The following is a 25358-nucleotide window of genomic DNA, read 5'->3' as shown; positions in this document are numbered from 1 at the left end:
GTATGCACCTGGAATAAAATTTAAATCCTTTAAACATGAGGTTGCTGTGTACATGTCATTTATTAAATTAAACAGTCCTTGTTCTGAACCAATCGGAAAATTTTGTTCGAAAAGAAAGGACATAACTGAGTTTCTTTTAGGATTGGTTTGGATGCTCCAGTTCATCTGTTAAATTGCCCGAGATAACCAAGAGAATAATTGCTAAATCAGATTTTCAAACTTCTTTTACCTCTTTCCTCTTTCCTTCTTTCTTTCTTAATTTTGTTTTCTTTATGTGAACGTCCATGTCCAACCTAGTTAATCCATTAGCCATGTGATGCCAATTGCAAGTTACAATGGCCAAAGGGAAATACTTGGCTGAGTTAGGAATAATCAATCCTGAAAGTCATGATAATGTGTTATCCCCTTTTTTCTGTAATCCATGTTTCTTCCTGTCACTAAGCCGACTAAAATTAAAAGCTCAAATAGCACGGGACTGTTTTCTGGCGTTAGCATTTAAGTGGAAGTTTGATACTTTCAGGTGGCTCTATGGTAGAAATATGGCTACACACCTTTCATTTGAATCATTTACCTTTTAATGCAAAGATTTTAAAATTAGAGCATGAATCAAGTTTAGAAATGGGATGAAGGTAATCTTCGCATACAATAATATTATGAGATAGACAAGAAAAAATTGTCAAATTCCAAATGTCCCGTTCATTGTGAATCAAATTAAAATTAAATTTGAGAAATACTGCTTTGTTTAAACTTTTTTTCTTATACTTTTTTATTAAAATAATAAGCCTTTTTACCTTTTTTAATGTGTTTCTCTAAACTTTTTATCTTGAAAAAAAATAAGTAGTTCTTTTTTGTTTTTGTTTTTTCAAGAAACAAGTCTGCTTAAATAAATAATTTTTAAAAAAATTATAATCAATTTTTAAGTTTAATCAAAGCCGATTTTATGGGCAGGGAAGGGTAGGTAGCAAAAGATTTATAGAAGCATGTAGTTTCTTCCGTAAATTAATACGATATCATATATCTAATACCTAGGCTATTTATTTACACTGGAGAAATGAAGCAAGTGAGGAGAAATTCAAGCAAAGAGGGGTTGATAAAATTAAAATATTCACAAACCAGAGAAAATTTCTTTTTGTCGTTGATACCTAGAAAACTATAAATATTTATCTTTCATTTTTCTTTTATTATCCAAGCTTTTCCAGTATCCAATATAATTAAACTACAGGTTATATGATGCGGTACATAATCCAAATAAATAATTGCCAGCCTGAATGGGATGCCTCATAACTCATGAATCATGGCAATCCAATAAAATATTTTTGGACGATGAGCATCAAATTTGCAACGAGGCAGCACTGTTAAACTATAATTCTGAACCTGGAAGATGCCTTCCACAAGATTTCTTACGCTCCCGTGCAGCTGCGTCCATAGAAATGTGCAATAGTTACACACTCTGACCATTTCATACAGTCCTGCAGTTCAATCCCTTGATTATATTGCGATGCCACAACGCAGTATTTGGATCAAATCTCAATTCCCACGTAGGCCAGTAATGCAAATCTTGCTTCAATGTTAGGACTCGTGGCTTCCCATTTAGGTGAATTGTCCTTACACGAACAAACTCCCCATGTTCCAGTTCCTGTCATAAATATTTATAAAACGTGAATAATTTAGGAGGATACTGAAAACAAGCAGCTTGGCTAGTCCTAGATATAAATGTACAGTCAAAAATCCTGATGCCACAATATGAAACTGTACTATCAGATCCTGAAGAGAATTACAATATTCTTCATGAAATATGCAGGTTTCCCAGTCTTAAAAAAGAAAAAGCTCGTAGCAGAAACATCACGGAATTTAAAATTCCATAAATGTTTCATGTTAATAAATATTAACAAAACAACCCTTATTATTAAGTGAGTAAATTCATCATATAACATGAAACACCATAGATGTTCCACATGTACACATGTCATGCATTTTAGGGTATTCAAGAATCAAGATAACTATGAACACCATATCATATCACATATATATTAGCTCTAACTTGGAAGAAAAGAGAGGTAACAGCATATAAGTGCAAGTTGCATCCACGCATAGTAAATTCCATACCTTTGTCACCTCAAGGAAAGAATCTAGATTTGGCGTTGGTTTTCCATTAATTTCAACTATCCACTGAAGGGCGTATAGACCATATCTGTGAACAGGACTCCCATGACACCACCTGTGAATTTGAAAAATTTTGTTGTAAGCAGATGCAGTAGTAATAGTATGTCAACATAAAGGTATGAAAAATAGTTGGAACAATAAAAAAGGATAAATTTACTTTTTATATATAATATATTATTTTAAATGAAATAAACAATGAGTGTGCATTCCAAATTACTGGACTGAGACAAAACATTTTCAAATTGTTCATGAATAAACTCTTCAGTCTCTATCTGTGCACTGGTGTGCAGCAAAAATGTATATGGATAAGTTGAATGACAAAATGCAGATGCATCAAGACAAGTGCTCAAATTCTGTAATTAAGCAGGTATGCTGGTGTGGACAAATTGAGTGAGGATGTTGAGTAAATATCTCATTATTATTACAAATCAGACCATACATCAAACTATCTAAACCAAGATCAAAGGCCATCACATGTAGATGACATGACAGCAACAGTTTCAGTTTGTAAACATATCCAAGTGACTTGCTCACTGATAAATTTTTTTATATAATAATACTACAATGCCACTATTCATTAATCTGACAGTTGTTTAGCCTTATGCAGACTTAAAAATTGGCAAGCACAAAGTCAAAATTATACCTTGCCACATATACACCATGACCTTCTTCAGGAAGAAATCCAAGAGCACGTACTGCAGAATGTGGATCTTGAACAATACAGCCACACCAATTAATTGCACGAGTAGTGCCATTTCCATCCCTTACATCTGTTCCCACAAAAAGTTCAACCTCTCGTCCCTGACACAGTCAACCAAGTCAATGAGTAAGGCATAGTCCATGTGCAACAAATAAACACATAAGTTCCATTTGACAGGCTCCACAAACTCAGTCAAAAGAGAGAAAGAAAATAACTTTAACCAGGGAGAAAATATTGTCACATACCTGTCGGAAAATAGTCAAGTGAAGCTTCCCATCATTGTCGTTAGATTTGTCTAAAGCTTGGCAAGCATTTTCAATGTCACGGAAGCATGTGACTGGTTCTTTATTGATTGCTAAAACCATGTCCCCTTGTTCTAAAAGATTCTCAGCCTTTGATCCAGCCAAACAACCTTTAACACGTAAAACCTGTCGTCTTACTGGATCTTTCTTAACAAGTGCCTACAATAATTGTAACCATAAACCATTAATACCAAATCAAAACCACGGCATTACCAAATCAATATAAGGAAATCCAATAAGTAAACAACAAAATACGAGACAACATAAATTATCCTCTACTTTTTGCTTAAAATATGTCTTGAAATGGACAAAAGATAAAACAGGAAAGTCACCTGTACCAACCCATAAGACTATTTTTCTCATTCGGGTAAATTATATAGTTTTGGTATTCATCTAAACTGAGGACAACACTCATAATGCCAATTCTAGAACAAACATCACAAAAGAAATCATTTGGGTAAATTATTCTGTTTTTGCATTTTCTAAACTATACCCACATCTAATATTGATTGAAAAAGAAACAATAATCTCCCCTGTTTTGAATACATACCACCCTATATCCTGTCTTTTATATATTTAATAATCTTATGTACTACTTGAAGCAGTCAGACAGATGAAAATACAAAGATAAGGGAGGTCACACGCAAAATACAGAGATAATGGAGCCACTCATAAAACAAATATTTTTAATTTATTTCAAACCTGTTATTAATATTTAATCCATAGTTTATTTATTTTATTGATTTCACTTATTTCCCAGAGAGTCAAAATTAAATAGAGAAACACATTCCAATAGCTGTTAACAAAGGAATGGTGACTCCTTTGACAGGTCCCAATGAGTAGTTTCAAGGATTTGTCGGTAGACCTTATACGTCCCATGATACTTTTTCCATAAGGAAATATTTCTTCCTGCAGTCAAATGTCCTATTGGCTTTGCCATGTTCACACCGCATATACAAGATGGTCAACCAAAGCCCATAACTTTCACCCACCTGATCTTATTGTTGCTAATGTCTTATTTATTGCAGGAAGGGCTACACTAGAACATTAAATCTGGTTCTCAAGCAGAAAGTAAAAAATCTTAAATTGCAATTCCTCCATGGATAGGTCATCATAAATATACAAGGCCACAATATAGCATCTTTTAAAATTATAATTTCTATAGTGAAAAATAATATTACATGTGCATGCAGAAGGAAAGAAATAAGATATCTTACAGATAAAAATAGACTATAAAAAGGAAGAAATCCATACCTGAATCCAATCATCACTTAATCCAAAACTCCGAGCCTTTGAAAGCAATGTTGGATAAAGCTCAACCTCTAAAATTCTCACAAGTGGCATAGGCCTTTTGACACCATTTATCAGAAGAGGAGGCCCATTTGCTCCAGACACAATCTTGTCAAGGACCTGACTTATTGCATAAATTGGAATACCCCTCACAAATTGATGATCTTCTGAGGTACTGCAACCAAATTTCAGCTGGAACAGGGGGTTTCAGCATCCACATTAAAAGAATGTAACAATTCATTAAGGGTTTATCAAATAAATACTCCCCCTTTTCACAAGAAATGCAGATAATATAGAAAGTTATAAGTCATGGCCCACCCTAGGCCTTGACCGACACACAAGCTAGTTAAACTGGCAAGCCTTTTAAAAGACTTGAAAATTTTTACAGGAAGCAATAATAAATCATGAGTCCTACATTTTAGCAAAATATCTGTCAAAATTTTGGCAAAGCTTCTGCTATATTTGTTTTCCTAATTATTAACAAAGAGGAATAATGTCATATAGAATTCAAGGACCAAATTGCCCACCCTAGGTCTTTCTTAATTGATATTATAAATTTAAATGAAAAGGAATAGTGGCATTATAGACTTCAAGGACCAACCCACCATCAGGTAGCCTTTTGAAGTTTGAGTAAAATTTGTCTTCTCTCGTCTCTTTCCAGTTTTCCTCTGTCTTCTCTTGTCCTTCCTCTACGAGGACACAACTGTTTGAAGTCAGGTTTTATTATATTAAAAAATGTATTGACCAAAAGCCATAGAATATGTACATTGTTTAAAGTCTGTCATCGGGTATTTTACTGATAACGGGATCATATAGACAAGGACTAATTATTCTTCCTTAATTTCTATGTAGACACTGGTAGTAAGGTAGCATTCAACTGCATTCCTACTAGTGGTCCTTCATTAGTAAGTCATTCATAAGTGTACCACCGTAAGCCCTTGCTAAGGCTTGTTGTATGTCCTACCCTTGAAATGGGGCAGCCTTAAACCATACTGAACTTTTCACTAAAAGAATAGAAATTAAGGTTTATTAGCGTCAACTGTCAAGCAACCAATTATGCTAAAAGTTTAACCTGTTAGAAGACTGAAGAGTAGTTCTAACTAAAATTTCTAGCACGCCCCCTCCATGCAAAAAAAAGGTTTGAAGTTATGATGGTATAGTAAATAATGCACTCATAGTATGCCATGCCAAAGGATGAACTCTCAAGAAAGCATAAGCTGTTCAAGGAAGGCTCAAGAGAGATTTTTATTGATCTCACATAAAATTAGTTTTGTCATTCAATTTGCTTAGCCTTTTTTTTTCCTTCCAATTTTTGCCCTGATAAATACTGTCCAGATCCAAACCAACAACCAAAGAATAAGTTGTATAAACCTGAGTTGAGAAGCTTCCCCATATAGCTCGGACCCTTCCTTGTTCATCTGTTAGCACACCCGAAAATGTACTGCCAAAATCTGTATTTTAAAAGTTGAAGAGTAAGGCATTTTATCTGTACAAGTAACAGTTAAAAAAATGATTAAATTACTCTTTTGGTCTCTGCAGTTGCATAAACTTTATCTTTTAGTCCTTATAGTTAAAAATGTTACATCTTAATCTCTATACATACCTTTTTGTTTCCTTTTAGTCTTTATTGTCTTTTTTTTTATAAGGATTAGAAAGTAAAATTTATGAAATTATAGGACAAAGAAAACAAAAAGCAATGTGCAAGAAGTTCAGAAATAAATAGGGTGTTTTTAATTATAGGAACTAAAGGGCAAAGTTCATGAAATTATAGAGGCCAAAAGAATCATTAAACAAAAAAAGTTATCCAAACTTACCTGTATCAAGCTCAATTACTTCCATATTGGTTGCTCTATAGCGAGGGGAATCAGCAGATCCTATATTTAATGCAGCACAGGGATTGGTAACAACTGATTTTCTAGAAGTTGCTTGAAGGCTTCTACTCAACCCCACAAGGTAAACAGAATCCCCCCGGCACAATGCTGGCTCTGGACAAGAAAATGTACTAAATTTGAGCCTTTCAACAATAAAGATAAATAATTGTGGAAGTGCATGTTCCCTCAAACCTCTGCCTTTTCACATCGTCTACATCTAAAATGTTTATTTCTATATACAAAACATTATTTACCATTAAAATATTCCCCCATCCCTTGCTAGAGTAATTTATATATCTCACACGTAAGATACGTATCCCTTCCCTTGACAGATTGGGGACAGGAGAAATTGGAATTTAGAACAACAAATCATAAAAATATATTTTTAATTGTAGTCCTTAGTTACAGGTCAGTGAGAATGAAACATATTCATCATTCCCAAACCTGGTTCCGATAAAGATGAAGTCACATTAAAACAATAGAAACTTAACAATTACATGGTGAAGCCCACCTGGAAGTAACTCTGCAGCACGAACAACTGAGCCACCAACAGGTCCCAATGCAGAGGGATCATATGATATGAGAGCATAATTGTGAACAGGATGGAGAAATACCACCTGCATATAAGAAAGAGGGACAATAAGCTAAAGAAAGATAACCTTATTTTTTCATTTACTTTATTAGTGTCCCATTCTTTTACACTGTGTTTGGTAGAGGGGGAGAAAATAGAGGGAGAGGAAGTCGGTAGGAAAGAAGTGGAGAGAAAAGAAATAGATAAGATATAAAAGAAAAATAAAGGTTCATTGGTAGAAGAGAAACAAAATGGAACTTAACTTTTTGAAATTATTTGGTTTAAGAAAAAAGAAAAATAAAGATTATATATATAACCAATTATACACAATCAATTATGTCATTGTAAAAACTAGAGCAGTGGTAGTCCAGTAAACTGGGGAAAAAAGCCAGACTCCGGGTGGAAGTGTTTTCCGTGGGGCCACTCATTTTTAAAAGTTCTTCACTGCATTTCTTGCATACCAAATGATGGAGGCAGGTAGGGTACACATTCACACATTTCACCCTCTCCAATTTCTCACGTATTTCACCACTACCAAAGACAGCTTTAGAAAGATTTACCTCTCCTGGAATTTCAACTGGAAAGGCAGCAAAGGATAGTACTACATCAGAGGCGGATATTGCAACTGTATTTTTGTCAACTGCAACTAATCCCATATCTTGGGAGTGATATATTATGACACCAGTTCCAAAAAAGTGCTGTGAGTGAACACCATCTAGCATACAAGATGGGGGAACATGAACCTGCATATCCCACAGCATTTTAGAAAAACCAGTAAGCACCAATACCATGCTACAATGTCAAGCATTGTTGTCATAACTCATATTAGGGATTATATAATACAGAAAATTTTTATTAGAAAAAATAAATGCCCTAGATTAATATAGGGACACCAGAAGTCATTTTATTGCTTTCCCATCAATCAAACAAAAGGCTCAGGCAATTTGGACTACATATGCAGCTAAGACAATTAGACTAACAAAAAACAAGGGCAACCTGGTTCTATAAGGCTCCCACAAAAGGCATGGTCCAGGGAAGGGTCTACCTACTAGGCAGCCTTACCATAGATTTGCGAGAGGCTAATTACACAACTTGAAATCACATGGTATTGCCTAACCATTGCACCAAGGCTCCCCTTAACATTTAGACTGACAACAGAAACAAAATGAACTACAGTGAACCACAATTATAAAGACATCATCTTTATATTACATGGAAACTTCTGAGCCCAGGGATGTATCACAAGATACAAAACAAAAGGTAATTATCTAATTAAGAAATTAGAAAAGGAAAACATCAAGGAACTTGGGCTCTCCTAAACTATACTCACAGGCTCCATGCATCCACTGATTGTCCACTAGGACTGTCCTAAAACCTTATGTAGAGGGGGGAATAAGAGATATATTGAAAAGAAAATCAAATAGGATAAAAGACCAAAAGTATACTTTAATCTATAAAACTAATGAGTTGAATATTAAAATAAAAAATAGCAGGACAGCTTGCTAATGAAGAACAGGTGGGAGATATGTAATCAGTAAGGTAGGAAGAAGTGCCTGAGCCATACAGCCCATACACATCAGTTCTAGAAAATTCTAGGATATGTAAAACCAACTATTAAAAAGAATAAACCTAAATATATAACAAATAGCTGTAACACAAAATTAACATAGTTAGGATTATTCTATCGTTACATAAAAAAACAAAAATGCCAAGATCACCTCTCCCCCACACCCAAAAAAATACATATTATGAATTTCAATGGTGTCAGCTTTTGAGTTTGCTGGAAAAGTTCAAATAATGAAAATGTTCCCTGTCTCCAAATATCAAACACATCAAAATGCAACAAATCATGATTAGAATTAGAAACATTTTGAAACACTATATTTATAATAAGTTAAGATAACTCCCAATCATGCCATAAACAAGAAAAATTAACTGATTCATCTTAAGACCACAAAAAACTGTTAAATTTCAATACTTTCGAAAAGGAACATATATTGTATGAATTTTATTAAAAAAATAAACGAAATTCATCTTAAACCTCCAAAAAAAATTTAAAAAGTTTTGGTACTTTTTAATGAGGACATCACAAATTGTATGCAGGATAGACCATATCATATTATTTTAGTATGATTCATGCACTCAATGCATTCCATTGAAGCCACTAATCAAAATTGTGATAAAATTTCTACAAAAATACCTCAAACATCACAAGAGTAGGCTCGATCACACGTTCAGCAACTGATGCATTTGCTGCAGCTGCAGTTGCACCCTGATAGTCCAGTAACATGTCATCCTGTATAACACTTGATTTTTCTAGTTTAGCTTCCCGGTTATCATTTAAGGAAAAATCAGCAACAACATTTCCATCAGCTGATAAATCTTCTTCCACTCTTCGTTTTTTCACCACACCATCAGATGCATTGTTGTGAGCTACACACTCTGAGTGATCTTCACAATTGGTTTCCATGCTAGTGACACCATCAACCAACTCCAGATTGCTATCTTCACACACATGTCCCCGACAAGCATGCTCACTAGTTAATGAAACTGGCTGTGCAGGAAGATTTTCAACATCTTTAACACCAGATGATAGAAAGGGAGAATCATGCTGAAAAGCAGGCTTAGCAATCCATAGGCCAGTACTGTCATCACGAGTGTATATCTGGGGAGGTGCATACCATTCATGCCGATCAACCGTCACCAACACAGACTGCAGCCCCATCAGCCATGTTAGTGATACAAAATCAGTAATTAGTTATACCTTTTAACTGACCTCCGTGAAGCATATAAAATATACCACCACTGCTAACATGAAAATATTATCATGTTGAATTGGAAAGTCAATCCACTTTTAACATCAGCACCAAATGTCAAGTTCCATTATCCACAAAAACATAATATTGATGTAATCCTGATAATCTACTAGATTAATGTACCAGTAGAGTCCACTGTAGAACTAGAATATAGTTTACATCATTAAGCCTTTTTTCTATAGAATAAACTTTTCATGAAATCCACCTTTGTGTCAAAAACTCACAACATGTAAACCATTGCTGTAAAGATGACTTCTACAAAATCATCCTAAACCAACAACCATGAAAGCTGACTTCTACAAAATCTAAGGAACATATTCTAAATATGAATACATATATAAATAGTTACAGGTATGCCATTACATACCCTGAATCTTATAGACCAAAGAAAAAGCAAGATACTTATAAATAGAAAAGATCATTGTTTTATTTGAAATACCATATCTAATGAATGAGGGATTGCTCTGTATTCATGAACCAGTAGGACACAATTTAATTGCAAGTATATCGTGGTTTAAAAAGGTCAAGCAACTCTATATGAAAGTTACAAGAAGTAATCAACAGTATCTGCAAATATACATCAATTTAAAATCATATATTTTGATTGCCACATTACCTTCCTTCGATGACGATCCATGTAGCTTATATATTCCAATGGTACTCGAGCACCTCTAGATAGCTTAGAGAGAACTGATATTAGTTCCTCAATACAAGATATTTCTTCACCAGCAAATTTCTTAATTATTGAATGGCGAGGAACTACTGCTCTGAAGAGCATGTATCTGCAAAAGATAATTATCACTTATTCAATAAAGCACATGCTATACACCAAAATTTTGAATAAATATCAGAGGAGTCCTCTCCCTCCAGGAACAACTCTTGTGTATGAAGACAGAATTGATGCTAGGCTCAAGGTTATTTGCTAATTTGTCAAATGAGATGAACAATTTCAAGGAATTCTTAAATACAACAAGAGATAAACGTACAAGTTCATCATAAGGATATAGAAAATTAATAATTTTATTCACCTAGCACTACATATAATTTTGATAAGCTTAACATATCAATATAAACTACAAGTCTCTAATATTTTCTCTGGCCAGTAATAAGCTGTAAATAGTTATCAAGTTTGGAAAAGTCAATGTTTATCTTGGCATTCATACCCTGGTTGAGCCACATAAACAAGACCACAATGGAATCGGAAGTTTCTAGCCTGCAGTAAAAAAATGTGATCAACATAAGCAAAATGAGACAGGTTGCTTAAATTGAAAGAGTAGCGAAAGCAATTTTGGGGAGGGTGAGAAACAACATATTGGGAGTTTTATGACACAATAATATGTTCAGATAAACTATGTTCCAGTAACCACAACAGGAAACATACATATAATCTATATCGTAAGAAATGCAAATTGACGATTTAGAGGAAAAAGTAATTTAATTTAAAACTGGCATACCAAGACAGATAGACCAATACAATGAAGAAATAAGGTCAAAATGCTACTCTAAAAATATCTTAAATATAAGAAGACTTAAATATGTTTTTAGTCCCTCAAATTTAAGGTAAATTTGTTTTTAGTCCCTCATATTTAAAATTGATCTTTTTAGTCCTATAATTTCAAAAAATCTTATTTTAGCCCTAATACTTAAATTTTGTTAGGGAATCTATTAAATACTATTATATAAAATCTACCCATTGATGTCCTTGTTAGTGAAAAGGTTCACATTAAACCTAACTAATGGTGCATAACTGTCTCAATATGTCACTTTCAAATATATTATTGGTGACCTGGGGATTAAAACAAGATTTTTGAAAATTACAAAGACTAAAAATAGCAGTTTTAATTTTAAGAGACCAAAAACAAATTTATCATAAACTTAAGGGACTAAAAATATATTTAAGCCATATAAGAATGTAAATATTCTACACATATTTCTTCATTTGAACAGCTCCTTCTTCAGCCTCTCAAACAGAAAGCCAAATCATATTCATCTTTTTCCTTAGAGAATACAATATAAAATACAGAAAATACTCCAATTTCCGAGTAAAGTTCAACTAACCTGCTGATAAGAAAGCGGATGTATTACTGCCCCACTCACTTCAAAGAAATAATCAGGCGTTATTGAATGCAAATCTTGTACCTGATACCAAAAAAAGTAAGCACAATGATAAGCAATAATTGGATTTTCAATAACAAACAGCCAGCAAAAATATTGAGCGAGGTTCAAGTTAGTGACTAGGAACCTACTTTAATGTTTTAATGAGTTCTCTTTGTTCAATATTACTTCATGGGTGGCATGATGTTGGGTGCTAGGTTGGGTTCATCTTTTGAGTCCATATTTCATAAACCTCATGTGTAAGGTGATCAGGCCACACATCAGGACAAACCCAAAATTATAATTATCATGCATTTGTTTACAAAAGATCAAAGAATCACAAAAGGACAAACTTAAGTACAATTCCTTATGTGCGGTTAGTGTTATTCTCCAATTAGAGTTGGAGTTTTACCTCGGTAATATGTATTTACGTTCACCTAAGTTTTATCCATAACAAAATTACTATCTAGCCAGTGTATTGCTTTCAAAAAAAAATTGTAAAATTCTAGTCTATTATTACTTGTATTTACAGATCTTCACAGGCAAAATTGTGAGGAAGTTAGAAGGATATACAAAGTAAAAGTTTGATGATGCTTTTGATTTATTTACCATTTTATACAGTTAAGTGTTTCTTCAGCCCCTCTCTTCAGAAAGAGTGGAGGCTGCAAGTAGATCACCCTGTGCCCTTCCCATAGAAAATCTAAGCATTTTGGTATGTCAAAAAGTACTAAACTACTAATAAAGTAAATATCCAAGAACAACAAATCTCACCAACAAAGTTAAACTCTTTGATGTGCCACCCCTTTCAATTTGTAATTCAATATTCTTGTTTACACTGTCATCAAGTAGAGTCTCCAGTTTCAGGAATTGAGTAATGACCTGCAATGAATTTTACAGAGTCAAGTTCTAGAAAACAGATTAAAAAGAGGCTCCTACATCTAATACAGTAACACCAACCACAAATAGCACATAGACAATGACAGACCCTGCTTTTGCAGCCTTCAAGTGCAAGAAAGTAATTCTTGAAACCAATAGTCACTCAAAAGACAAGGGAAAAACTTTGGGAAAAAAAAAACAAGTTAATACTATTAATGAATCCTAGAAATCCACATATTCGAGACTACAAAAATGCATTTTAGCAACCCACATGGGTAACAAAACATAGTAGATGTTAAAAAAAAAGTGATTAATATTTACTTTTCCAAGCAACAGTCTCCTTGTCTTTGAACCTAAGTTAAGCATAATTATCATAAGCTACGTTTTGGATGTACAACACTACAAGTATTGCCCTCCAGATGATTTGCTCCTTACAATTTTTCCTTCAATGTCAGCCTCAGGCCTCAGCACTCCATAATCAAGTATGACTTTTTAAGATCAGTTCTCACTTCTCTAGATTAAACATATAGCCTAATGTTTCAGCAAGGACGACAAAAATACTAAATCCACATCAAACATAAACTAACAGAGAACCCGAGAAAGAACAGAAATGAAATGGGGAGGCTGGGGGTGGAAATTCCCATTCAGGCAAACTTACTTCTCCATTGACACGAACAAGTACATCACCTGGTTCCAAATTTTTATAACCCGGACCACCTGGCACCTAAACAAATCAAGCAGCAAAGCCAAAGAAATTGAATTAAGGTATCGACTCATAATAAAATAAAATATTAACATTTTACACAACAATTTGCTCACCACAGAGTCCACAACAAGCATTCCAGTTTCACCAGCTGGAGAAGCATGACGTACTATCTGCATAATTTTAAAAGTGTAAATAATTCAGGGCATATTTGAGGGGAACTGATACACAATAAAGATAACCCTAAAAAAGATAGCATAAAACAACCTGTTCTGTCTCACTTTTGAGGCCAAGCCGACGAGTCTCATCAAACCCTTTATGGAGAAATGTCACCTGTATCACGAAGAAGGAATAAATAGGATTGTGTCATATCCAAAGGAAACGTCCATTTACAAAACCAAGACAAATATCTCTACTACCATCTCTGATCTCATCCAACGTGTAAGAAACAAAAGTAAGCAGATTAAAGATGCAAGGAACAAAAATATCAAGAAATTACAATATGATAAGTGTGAACCTCTACGACCAAAGCACGGCTGTGATGAGCAGAAAACAGAAAAATGATGTGTGGATTTCAAAAATTAAAATTACTAATAAGTAATTACAACAAGTGTCTACAATCATCTCCTGATCTATATATAATAAGCAGCGAAGAAGTAAATTAAAATGTAAGGTAAAGTTATCTTGAGATTACTGAATGATACAACATGTCATGATTTTCATGCCAACCCACTACCAAAGTTTAAAAAAGTTGACTATTAGTTGTCAATTCATGCATATTTTTGTTGTAAATTAACATAGCTCCATTCCCTTTTTCTTTAGAAATTGTCCAAGATAGTACATTTTGTCAATATATTTATACATATCCAATTCAAGTACAATCCATTGTAAATATATCACTTTTGATTATTTATGGTGCATGTTATTTTTGTACGACAAATAGAGAGAAAATGGATAAAGAGAAGAGAAGAGAATTGGAGACTTTGAGCAAATTTGGAAGAAAAGAGATGAAAATGGAATTTTCAAAAAATAAAGATGAAGTGTTGGCACCCAAGCTCAAGCGAATTTGAGACAGAAATTCAATTGTTTTCAGCCAGATTTTTAGCTCAAGCGAATTTGTCAAGTCTAAGGTGAACTCAATTTCTTCACCCTAAAGGACTCTTTATAGCTAAAGCAAATTCACCAAGGCTTGAGCAAATGTATGGCGGTCAGGTTGCTCTGTTTTGGAAATCACAACATATTTAAGGCCAATTTTCAGAACACAGACAGTCTCTAGACTCTCTAGTCATACCCATCACTCTCTCTCACTCCACCACCAAAAACCATCAAAGTTGAAGATCTTGGACGTGATTCCAGCGTTTAGGGACAAAACAATGACATTCTTGCTAGATTCTTCTTCTCCCTTTTCTTTTGTGAGTTGACTCTCATGAAAATAAGTGACTGGCCTTTTTTGGGATTGGATGTAGCCTATTGTACTTCATGTGACTCTTGATCTTTATATATGTAATGATATCTTCATTATATTATGGTTTCATTTTCGTTCTTAAAGCGTTTAAGTTTTGATGATTTGTAAATTGACTTTTAGGCTTGGAAATCAATTGGAAAATGTTTTCAAATCAAGACTTGAAATGAACTGCCTACCTATCCAAGTTGCTAAGAATAGAACTTGGATCTATAGTTTTAAAAGGAGTTTTCTTAATGCAAGCTTCTCTCTTGATTCCTTGAAGTGCTAGGAATTGATATTTGAGGGAGAAATCTTGGAATCTCTTTATCAAGAAATCGGTATTGAGTGAATTTTTTTTTTTGGTAAAGATAGGAAAGATTACAAAGACAACTGCAATGAGGATTGAACCTAGGTCCTCATGCTTCTAACTATCCAGCACCCTCCCCACCCAACCACTAGGCTAACCCTAGTGGTTTGGTATTGAGTGAATTTAATCCTAATCAAAATGGTGAAGAGTGATTAACATATATATAGTTTCAAGGTCACTAAGATGTATAAAAAGTGAAATTCAATCTCAAACATCTCATATTTGAATATTTGAATTTCCCCAACAATTAACTACTTAGTTGTTTCTTGCTTTAAATTTCATTAATCTACTATTTCATTTCTATTTCAATGAACAAAGTTATGGAAATTTGTGAATATTTTGTATATGCATTTCTTACTTTTATAAGCTAATTGAGAATCAATCAATCGACTTGTCTCTAAGAAAATGACCTTACTTACAAGTTAACTTTGGTATGCTTGTCATGGGATCAACATTGACTCAATAACAATGATAAAACAATAAGCAAGAATTCATATATTAAGAATTTGACATTTCAGAGGAACAAACTAACAGTTTCAAACAATATACAACTAGTCAGTATCACTTCCAATGTCTAGATAAAGAATAAATACACACCCACAACCAAATAAATACGTCATTTCAAGTTTCTACAGTCTCAAAGGTGATAAGTGCTGTGAGAAATTTAGCAATAGGGACATTTAAGAAAAATAAAGTGGACAAGTGTAGAAAGTTATCTATAACAACTCTTGCGAAAATAGTTTATTCTCATAAATCAGTTTAGAGACATCAATAAAGAATATTTACTCTTTTAACAACTTCCTGATAAATAACAAGCCTACAAATGAGATATCATAAACAGAAAGGCAAAAAAAATAATAAATCACAACTCTCTCCATCAAACCCAGGTAAAAAACAGGAAGAATCGTAGAGACAAAATCCTCCAATGACTGAGGAATAAGAAAGACAAAACAGAGAACCATGAATGATTTTACTGAGGATGATACATAACATAACCACTCAAATGCCCTGTTGAATGGCAAAGATAAAACCAAAAGCTATACTTAATGCTTCCAAGTTCCTAAAGAAAGCAACTTTATATCTTAACACTGTTTTGATTCTTAAGACATGACTAACAGATAAACGCGGCAGACTCAATGATGACTTATTGTTATTTGCCACAGCAAAATATTTAAATTTACAAGGAAAACTCCATTGAAAAGAAAATTAATATAGTCAAAACTCAAAAGTAATGCAGCATACAAAATATTCAAGCTTCAGTACCATGAAATAGTTTAATATTAAATCATGAGAAAAACACAAAAAGAAGAATCTGCTGAGAACAATTGACAGACCTGAAGCGTACCACGGGGTATAGAAACTGCCTTCCATTTATCAACAAAAGTTTCACTTCCCTTTTGAAGAAACCTTAATGCCCTCACAACCTGAAATGTAAATCACTGTATTTAGTCATTCACTTGTCATAATTGAATTAATGGGTCCCACTAGAGGATTTGTACTTCTCCTAGATTACTACAGGAAGCTTTAGATAAGTTCAGAAAAAAAATATATATCAAGGGCTCACTCGTTCTAGAGGTAGAAAGAATGCTGATGCACTTGATGACTTGCTCCCAGCATTCAGAGCCACTGCCCTGCCTTGCCAATCTATAACTGGGGAACCACTTGACCCTCCTTTAGTCCCAGATGCTGCCTGAAATGCAAAAATCAGTAGATATATGATTGCAATCAAGGAATGGCCAAAGGCTAGACATCAGAAAAATCACTCAGTCTATGAATTTAGTTTCCCAATGAAGGCACAAGTGATTTTAACCCCTTGAAGTTAATTTTCATTTCCTACCATTTTTAGGAATGAAGCCTGCTTTCAATTCTACCATATTACCACATTTCTAAGTAACAACAAAAAACTCAGGAAAATTTTAGTATGCATTGGACAAATTATAACACACCTAAACAACTGAAATACAGACTAGGAAGGAAATTAAAGAATGTTAAAAATTGATGGAAAAAGATAAAAAAAATGAACAAACTCGTAATTTGAAATTTTAACACGAATGAATTAAATAATATTTGTTCCCACTTACTTGCATGTAGAATGTGTTGAAGTCGTTATACCCATCCCTGCATCAAATAATAGATTAAATATCTAAATTCAACTCGTTCACAAAAAGAGCCATGTACAAAAAAGTTACAGATATTCTACAACATACTTCGAATAATGAGGAGCGTCCCTATCCAAACGAGCAAGAGTACCAGCCAAAATGGAAACCTGAAAGTAAAAGCCAAAATAGTTATACAAAATTTTTGGGAAAAAGAGAACCAAAGTGATACTAGAATACATGATTCTTTTACATCAATAAAAAGCACGTGGCAATGATGAACAGTTTTAACCATGAAAGACTACAAATGGATGTAGCTGCATGTATGTTGAAAACTGGCCATGATCATGACAAGAAAGCAAACAAAAATATTCTCGGCATACATTATCATTATGCTTTTTGCAACAATGTTATATTGACTTGGTCAATTTGCCAAGAAAAGAATCACTTGCTAGCCATTTGATGAGTATTGATATAAGCATAGAAATCATGTAGCTTTGCCCTACAATAGTCAATTAAAAAGAACAACAAAATGCAAGACTGAATACAGGGAAGAGAGAGAGAGAGGGAGAGAATAAGTGGAATTAAACTATCAAATGAAACATGTTTGTCCAATGCATCTAAATTCAAACCAATTAACATAATGTAGACACAAAATTAGATGTGTGAATTCAGGGTAATACCTTCTCACCACTATCATTACCAACAACTCTAATTTCTAGTCCAACACAAGCAGCTTCAGGAGCAAGGGGTATCTCCTCGTAGTTCAGAAATTGTATAGCGCCAGGATCATAACGAAAGAACCCAAAATCATGTACCTATTTGAGTGTGAGGACCATCATAATTATTTATAAAAATTTAAACGTGTAGAAAGTACAGTTTTAGAATAAGAACTCTCAAGCACAAAAGAAAAGCAATGGAAGATGATAAAGCACAAAAGAAAAACAATACGAAAGGAACTTAAGTAAACAATAACAGTGAAGGTGTCTCAACATGATAAAACACTTCATTTGAATAGCAACAATATCTTGATCCTCAAGCAGGTAACAACAATATAAACATGTTCTGGTGATATAAACACTTGTTATTGAAAACTGAAAAGCAATAGCACGCGAATTCCCTGCCTTCATAGTTTACAGTGAAGTGAGTATTCGAGCAAAGAAGTTGTAAGTAGAATGCATCTATAAATGACTAAAATAATAATCAAAAGAATGAAAGGATTCAACTAGATCACTAATTTATTCATCGGTTCACGGCATCCATCACTTTGAGAAACCAAAGCGAAGACAGCAAACGGAAAAATAAAAATAAATAAATAAGTTCGCTCACCGGATCTCTGTAAATCGGATGCACCGGAACCTCTTCGCGGTTCAAAAACATGGCTTCTGCGACCACGGGACCTACGCATTCGAAACAGAAAGATCGTCAACGCGAGCCGAGGAGGAGGAAAAAAAAAGTAGGAAGCAAGAGCGCGGAGGTTAACGACCTGGCTTGACAACGTGGCGATTGGTGAGAATGATACCGCGGCGCTTGTCGACGATGAAGCCGGTGGCGTAGCTGGAGCCGGCGGACTCGGTGTCGAAGGAGCGAGTGGCGGTGGTCCGGAGGACGACGACGGCGGGGACGACTTTGTTGAGGGCTTTGCGCCAGTCCTCGGCAGTGGCGACGTTTTCCTGAAATGGCGGATCGATTTCCATGCAAAGGTCGTCGGTCTTGACGGCGGCGGCGGAGTCCAAAGCCTCCGATCCCAATCGCTCCACTGGATCTCCCATTTGAAGTGATACGGTGAGTTACTTTGCTCTGAGCTGAGTAGGGTTGGACTCTGGCTCGCCCACAAATCAGAAAAGTGTCTAATAATAGTTCACACCAATCACTAGTGACTACTGACTACTACTTACTGAGGCCAGGCCTGCCCTCACGACGGAATTCAATGCTTACGTGTAAGTAACGTGTTTCGGGAAGAAAGGCCCGCTCAGTCCAATCAAAAATGAAAATTCCACCCTTGCCATATTTTCAATTATGAACCAATCATCGCAAATCAAATCATTTCCTTCTTAAATTACTCTCTCCATAATTTTTATTTTATGAAAATATTAAATATCATATACAAATGCTCATTTTCTCTCTTAAAAATCTGTTTGCAAAATATCATTCGGAGTAGATTAGAAAAGAAGATGCAATTGAAAAACACTTGATTGTTTAAGGAAAGTGATTTATGAAGATTTGCAAATAAATACATGTGAATTTTATAAAGAAAAAAATATTCTTTAAATAGAAGAAATTTGCTAAAAAATTAAGAAAAGGATAAATTATATATTTTAATTATTTTTTTATTCTATTAAATAATGGTTATATATAATAAAAATATAATTTTAAATTACTATTTTTTTATCTTATTTTATTTTATTAAATAATTACAAATTTTACTTTATTTTTTATTAATCAATTCTGATCTATTTTTTTGCATTTCTTTCCATGTTTCCTCTTATCCCAAACAAAACATTAAAGTTTTTGTTTTGTTAAATGAAAAAGTATAAACTTTGGGTTTCTATTATTAAATTTTTTACTATAGTTTTACAATTGTGTCACACTTGTATGCAGAAGAAAGTAGCCAAGTCACTCTAGGGGACATTTCATCACTAGGTTGGTTTGTCCCCTGGCCCATTTTCACATGTCAAAGTTAAAGTTATGCAACATTTTATTTTTCCCTCACCAAAAATAAAAAGTACTTTATTTTCGATTTATAGCAAATTGGAAGAAAAAAAAACTCTAATCAGTGTTAAAATGTTAGTTTTGTTTTAATTTTAACTTGTCATTTTAACCTTACATCATTTTAAAATTTAGAGATGAAATTAAATCTTCTAATGATAGAGCCTAAACTAAACTAATGAAATTTTAAAAAAAAACTTAAAAGTAATTTAAATTTTAATTTAAGTTAGACTCATCCTATAGATTCTGTATGAATATATTGGGAATTAATACTTTTAAATTAATTTTTTTAGAAGATTTTAAATTACAATTCAAATTAATTGAGACCTTTTTAATTTAAGGACTTTATAATTAGATCTCTCAGCTTGCTTGTATTTAAGTATATTAGATTTCAATTATTTTAATGGATAATATTTATTTACTTATTTTCTCATTCTACCTATTTTAGTTAACGACAAAAAACAAAAGGAAATTAATAAAGATAAATTCCTTTTAAGATATTCCGAGCAAAAGAATTTACAAAAAAAAAAATCAAATGTACTTTTATAACAAGTTTCAGATTTAAAATTTTCAGGATAACTTAATTTAATTATAATTATAATGATTTAAAATCAATTATCGTGTTACTATTTCAGCCAAATAAAAAAAAAAAAAAATACGTTCCATCAAATGCCGATTAAAACAGAGTTAAACTGTAAAACAAGCCATTGCAGAAAAGAGGAAGAAATTTGGATAAAGAGCTTTTACTACTTGTATGTCATTTTATACAACAGCTTCTTTACAAACCAACTACAAAATCATGCCCTTTACCATTGAGAACTTACTTTATTGACAATTACCAGTCACTCGATACCTCCACATCGGCCTGGACTGGCATACTCACTATGTATTATTCCTTTTTTTTTTTGCCTTTTTTGTTTACTATGGAAGTTTATCTCACAAACCCAAGTGAAAAGACCAAAAAAAAAATAGACAGATTTGGCCAGCGGCAACTATCATTTTGAAGAAACTTCAGAAGCACAGCCAGCTATAGGAAGATCGCTTGGTGTGCATACGAGAGCCCTCTGCTGTAAATGTCTCAGACTCTGTTCCATGCTGACTTGGACCATCTCAGCAAGCATCTTCTTAGCTTTACCAGATTGATCATCCCCATCAATCTGGGATATGATGTTGCATACTATATTCTCAAGCGTGTCAGGTTGAATTTCAGATCTCGGATAAGGAGACTCTCTCAGTAACTGCAAGAGGGTACGTGCTTTTGTTTGAGACTTGGGTGTTCCTTGAACAGTAAGTTCTAGAAGTCCTGGAATGACACCTTCTCTAAGAATTGGTTCCCTGTATTTACATCGATCACTTTGGCACATTGTCAACAGTGCTCCAACCGCATGCTCCCTACTTTGAAGAGTGCCGCTTTCCAGGACTTCCACAACTGCAAGAACCCCGCCTTCTTCCGATGTCAAGGCAGTTCTTCCCTCATCATACTCCACCAAGGATTCTATCAAAGCACAGCATTTTTCAGCTGTTTTTGAGGATTTTTTACAGGTTTTAATAAGATCAACTATGAAAGGGATTGGGTTTGTCTCAAGAATGATGCCGAGATTATTAGGGTATGTTGATAAATTAGAGAGAGCCATTACTGCATCAGCTTTAGCTTGGGGGCTTCCATCCCTAAGGATCTCCACAAGAAGAGGAATGGCACCACAAGCACTAATAATTGGTTTGTTGGTTGAAGAGGCAGATAGTGTGAGCAAAGATGCAGTTGCAGACTCCTGCAGATTTTGATGTTGAGATTTGAGGAAACTAATTATAGGTTCCAATGCACCGGCCTCCACGATACTGATTTTATTCCTGCAAGATAAGACCAGTTCAAGTACTGAATACGACTGAATCAGGACTAAAAGGATTATCTAGCAAAAAAGTTAATCACCACTGAAACTGAAACATCTGAACTGCAAAAAGAAATAAAGGGACTAACTGGTTGATAATTGTATAATGGTAGCACAATAAAATAAAGATCATAGGATACAACAAACAAGCCAACATTTAGTTCATGATTAACTGCTACAAGTTCATGAGGCTTATAATGTAATATCAGATCTGCCAGGCAAAAGAAATTGAAATCCCGGTATCTTCTAGTAATTGGAGTTGATTCTCTAGTTAATGGCATTATATTCAATCACAACCTGGAAGATATCCAATCCGGCCGCAAGAGACATCATGTCATGCTACAATGTGGAAACAATAATACTATTGATGTAAGCCAGAGTAAAATTATATTTGATTCACCTGGTCTAACCCTCTTGTGGTGGTTAGCTATTATGTCATTTATTTCTTGCTAAGCACGGACTTGTCCATGTTGCTGGCTCACTTATCAAGTCAATGACCTCTCTATTATAGGACAATTTAGGCACCACATCAAATCAGTGATGCTGGCTCAAAACACCTTGCTAAAGGTCCCAGGAATGAGAAAGAAATAAGATAGAGTGGGAGGGAGGGAATAGATATAGGTAAACACAAGAGAAGTACCGTCATCTCTTCTCAAAAGGATTTAGATTGACAATAATCATGCATTAAAACATGAGCCAAAAAAAGAAATTTTAGGTATGCTTATTTGCATAGGTGGAAGATGGGAAGGTATGAAATTTGGAATTCTTTGGTATAACAAAAATATGGTGAGGGTGAGAAAAGAGTGCAACTCATTTATACTCAAGCCCACAAATTCTGGTCACTCCTACGGCACGAAAGTGATTTTCCACCCTCTGACCAAGCAACAATGAGTAAAAATCAAAACTTTCTACCCCACTCTTTTACCCTTCCCATTTTCAACCCACTTGAACAAAACTAAAGAGAGGAGTTGGTAAAAAGCCATTCAGTGGTCGACAATCACGTTCAATGCGGAGATCTGAACCATCGCTAGAAAAATTAAGCATACAGTTATTACATCAGTATTTTTTTTAATCATATTACATCACTATTTTTAAAGCGTTGAGGAAAAATAAGATAATAACTAGAATTCTCTCATTTATATATATCCTAAAAGTCATCAAGGCATGCTAATAGCTTTCTTCTTTTAACCCATTTGCTATTTTGATTTCCGTATCTGATAAACACGGCATTATTCATCATCTAGATGACCATATTCAGACTAAGCAGACCAATATCTAATTCAAATGTTTTAACTAGCGCTGCTTCCTGCAAATACTGTATTTAGTTACCAACTAGAAGCGACGGCAAAAAGTAATTACAACTATTCCTTTTGCTAGAAGGTGAAACTTGAGCCGCAGCAATGAGCAATAAATGGTATAAAGATTACTTCCGGAATAAGACATGAGCGAAAAAGGAAAAGAAACAAAAGGTAAAAAGAAAGAGCACCATGTGAAACAAAGGAAATCCACCTCGCAATCGGATAAGTTTCAACAACAAAAAGCATCCAATTCTTTCTTGTGATATAGCATTAGTGTGCATGCATTTCAGCCATCAAAAGCAATTATCATCCCAAAGCAACGTAATTCACATTCTAGAATTCACAAGATGACAGAATAATACTCATCACAACACACAAAATTATTATTATTATTATTATTAACAAAATTTATTATCATTAATAATATAAAAGATAAATATCATTAATATGCAGTGTGCGCGTGAATCGTTGTAACCTGGTAATACCTTCAATTTATACCGATAAAAATACCAATTATTAGTTCAATTTCCCTTAATATAAAAAAAATGCTTTAAAGAATTGAATCAACCACAGAAATATGTGACTCTTCCATTCTAAGGCATGATAAAGTGGTTTTTCTTATTTTCTGTCTAAGATGGTAACTAACTACCCCTCCCTCCCACCAAGGAAAAAGAAAAGCATATCATCCATCGTCATCGTCTTTCCTAACAAATATCTAGGTAGATTATAAAAACGAAAACCCAATCATCCCGCCCCAAAAATATAAAAGTAAGAAAAGGAAACTGAGGGGACAGAAAAAAGACAGAATCAGAAGCAGAATCAGAATTATACAAATACACCAAATCACAATTACAATTACACCAAATATACCATATATTATACTACTGTATTATACAAATACACCAAATCCCAAATTGACATTATTTTATTTCAATTTCACATCGATTCCCCAACTCGATGGCTTCAAGGTATCGCATACGTTTCATAAAGCGCCCGAATTCCCAGAATCAAAAACAAAAACCCACGTCAAACAACAACTAACAAAAACCAGAAAAATAAATAAATAATAAAACCCACTATAAATAAATTAATCACTCACGCACACGAAAAATCCAATTAGTTAATTATCTAGGGATTTCATTTCCATATAAAAAATATAATTAGACAGACTTATGATTTAATGATTTATCGCTTTTTTTTTAAAAAAAAATTAGGTTAATTAAAAAAAGGAGAGGTGTAAGGTACTTTTCGTCTTTGACGGCGAGGTTGAGCAAGGCGAGGAGAGCGGGTTCGTGGGACTCGGGCGAGTCGACTCGGAGCATGGAAACGAGCGGACCGACAGCCTCGGCGAGCTGTCGGCGACAGCGGTGGGACGTCTTGGTGAGGCGGCGTATGTCGCGCGCGGCTTGGAGTCGGAGGTCGGGGTCGCCGGAGCTGAGGAGCTGCAGCGCGCGGCGCACGGCCAGCGGCGTCCGCGGCTCCTCCGTCTCGAAGCCGACGCCGTCGGAGGAGTAGGAGGACGAGGAAGAGGGAGAGAGCGAATGAGGACTCTCCATTAAGAAGGTAGTGAGAGAAAGCTAGAGAGAGAGAGAGAAAAAAAAATCTGTTTGGTTTTTGATGAGAATGAGAAACGCCAAGAGTGTGTGGGGGTGGAGGCTCCTCTGGGAGAGGCGTTAAGCAACAGTTATTGTGTGACTTATAAGCGAGAGAGCAGTTGTTGGTTCGGTAGTTTGGTAAAAACATTCCAATAAGTTTCATTTATTTATTATTTATTTGCTTCTTCTTATTATTTTTATTATTTTATTTTCTACTTAGTCATTATTTTTTTAGCAGCTATAATTATCTAATTTTTCAAATAGTGATAATTAATCATTTTTTCTTCTTCACTAACTAATAACATAGTATATTAATCGTTTATAAATGATGATGTGATAAATACACAATCACACTTTAATACAACTAATAGAGATAAATAATTTGTTAATGAGATAATAAAATGAAAATTTTATTGACAAATTTTGTAAGATCGTAAACTTTGGATGACAAAAAATGAAACTAAATATTAAATATATTTTTTATCTATAAAATTTTGTCAATTTTTTTTTTTTAATGTTTGAACAAATTTTAGTTGATTTTAGTTTTTAAAGTTTTTCTTTATTTACAAAAATCTTG

General features: G+C 34.1%; 2 protein-coding genes across 3 annotated transcripts; both read right to left on the bottom strand.

Annotated features, from left to right (window-relative positions):
• Nucleotides 1-1071: 1071 nt before the first annotated feature.
• DEG7 (DegP protease 7) lies at nucleotides 1072-19270 on the bottom strand. 2 transcript variants are annotated; one of them, XM_083071345.1, is made up of 25 exons: nucleotides 18780-19270; nucleotides 18623-18693; nucleotides 17977-18111; nucleotides 17405-17463; nucleotides 17279-17315; nucleotides 16762-16887; nucleotides 16532-16621; nucleotides 13654-13719; nucleotides 13503-13559; nucleotides 13342-13407; nucleotides 12579-12686; nucleotides 11772-11852; nucleotides 10877-10926; nucleotides 10330-10495; nucleotides 9098-9610; nucleotides 7458-7640; nucleotides 6838-6943; nucleotides 6270-6440; nucleotides 5827-5906; nucleotides 5061-5144; nucleotides 4420-4647; nucleotides 3109-3324; nucleotides 2807-2964; nucleotides 2107-2218; nucleotides 1072-1636 (listed from the first exon to the last, which is right to left on the bottom strand). In XM_083071345.1, the coding sequence occupies exons 1-25, from the start codon at nucleotides 19063-19065 to the stop codon at nucleotides 1460-1462; spliced, it is 3426 nt and encodes a 1141-aa protein (XP_082927471.1). In that variant the 5' UTR covers nucleotides 19066-19270; the 3' UTR covers nucleotides 1072-1459. The 2 variants fall into 2 exon arrangements, with proteins under 2 accessions (XP_082927471.1, XP_020220166.1); XM_020364577.3 differs by lacking the exon at nucleotides 5061-5144 and having other exon boundaries at nucleotides 18780-19267.
• Nucleotides 19271-20729: 1459 nt separating this feature from the next.
• On the bottom strand, nucleotides 20730-24876 carry LOC109795351 (ARM repeat superfamily protein). The gene is made up of 2 exons (XM_020354822.3): nucleotides 24432-24876; nucleotides 20730-21850 (listed from the first exon to the last, which is right to left on the bottom strand). The coding sequence occupies exons 1-2, from the start codon at nucleotides 24740-24742 to the stop codon at nucleotides 20998-21000; spliced, it is 1164 nt and encodes a 387-aa protein (XP_020210411.1). The 5' UTR covers nucleotides 24743-24876; the 3' UTR covers nucleotides 20730-20997.
• Between the last annotated feature and the right edge of the window lie 482 nt (nucleotides 24877-25358).

The sequence above is a fragment of the Cajanus cajan genome, chromosome 3 (genome assembly GCF_000230855.2).
Source record: "Cajanus cajan strain Asha chromosome 3, NIPB_CcT2T_4, whole genome shotgun sequence".
In the NCBI taxonomy this organism is placed as follows: domain Eukaryota; kingdom Viridiplantae; phylum Streptophyta; class Magnoliopsida; order Fabales; family Fabaceae; genus Cajanus; species Cajanus cajan.
The sequence above is the reverse complement of the archived record's forward strand: the minus strand, read 5'-3'. Positions and strand labels throughout refer to the sequence as shown.

What these genes read in the sequence shown, in the direction of transcription:
- DEG7 (XM_083071345.1), bottom strand. Translation starts at nt 19,065, where the DNA reads ATGGGAGATCCAGTGGAGCGATTGGGATCGGAGGCTTTGGACTCCGCC. An exon ending in CAGTTGAAATTCCAGGAGAG is followed by an intron (nt 6,944 to 7,457) that starts GTAAATCTTTCT and finishes TCTTATATGCAG; the next exon opens with GTGGTATTTCTCCATCCTGT. An exon ending in CTTTCCTTGAGGTGACAAAG is followed by an intron (nt 1,637 to 2,106) that starts GTATGGAATTTA and finishes TATTTATGACAG; the next exon opens with GAACTGGAACATGGGGAGTT.
- LOC109795351 (XM_020354822.3), bottom strand. Translation starts at nt 24,742, where the DNA reads ATGGAGAGTCCTCATTCGCTCTCTCCCTCTTCCTCGTCCTCCTACTCC. An exon ending in CTCGCCGTCAAAGACGAAAA is followed by an intron (nt 21,851 to 24,431) that starts GTACCTTACACC and finishes CTTATCTTGCAG; the next exon opens with GAATAAAATCAGTATCGTGG.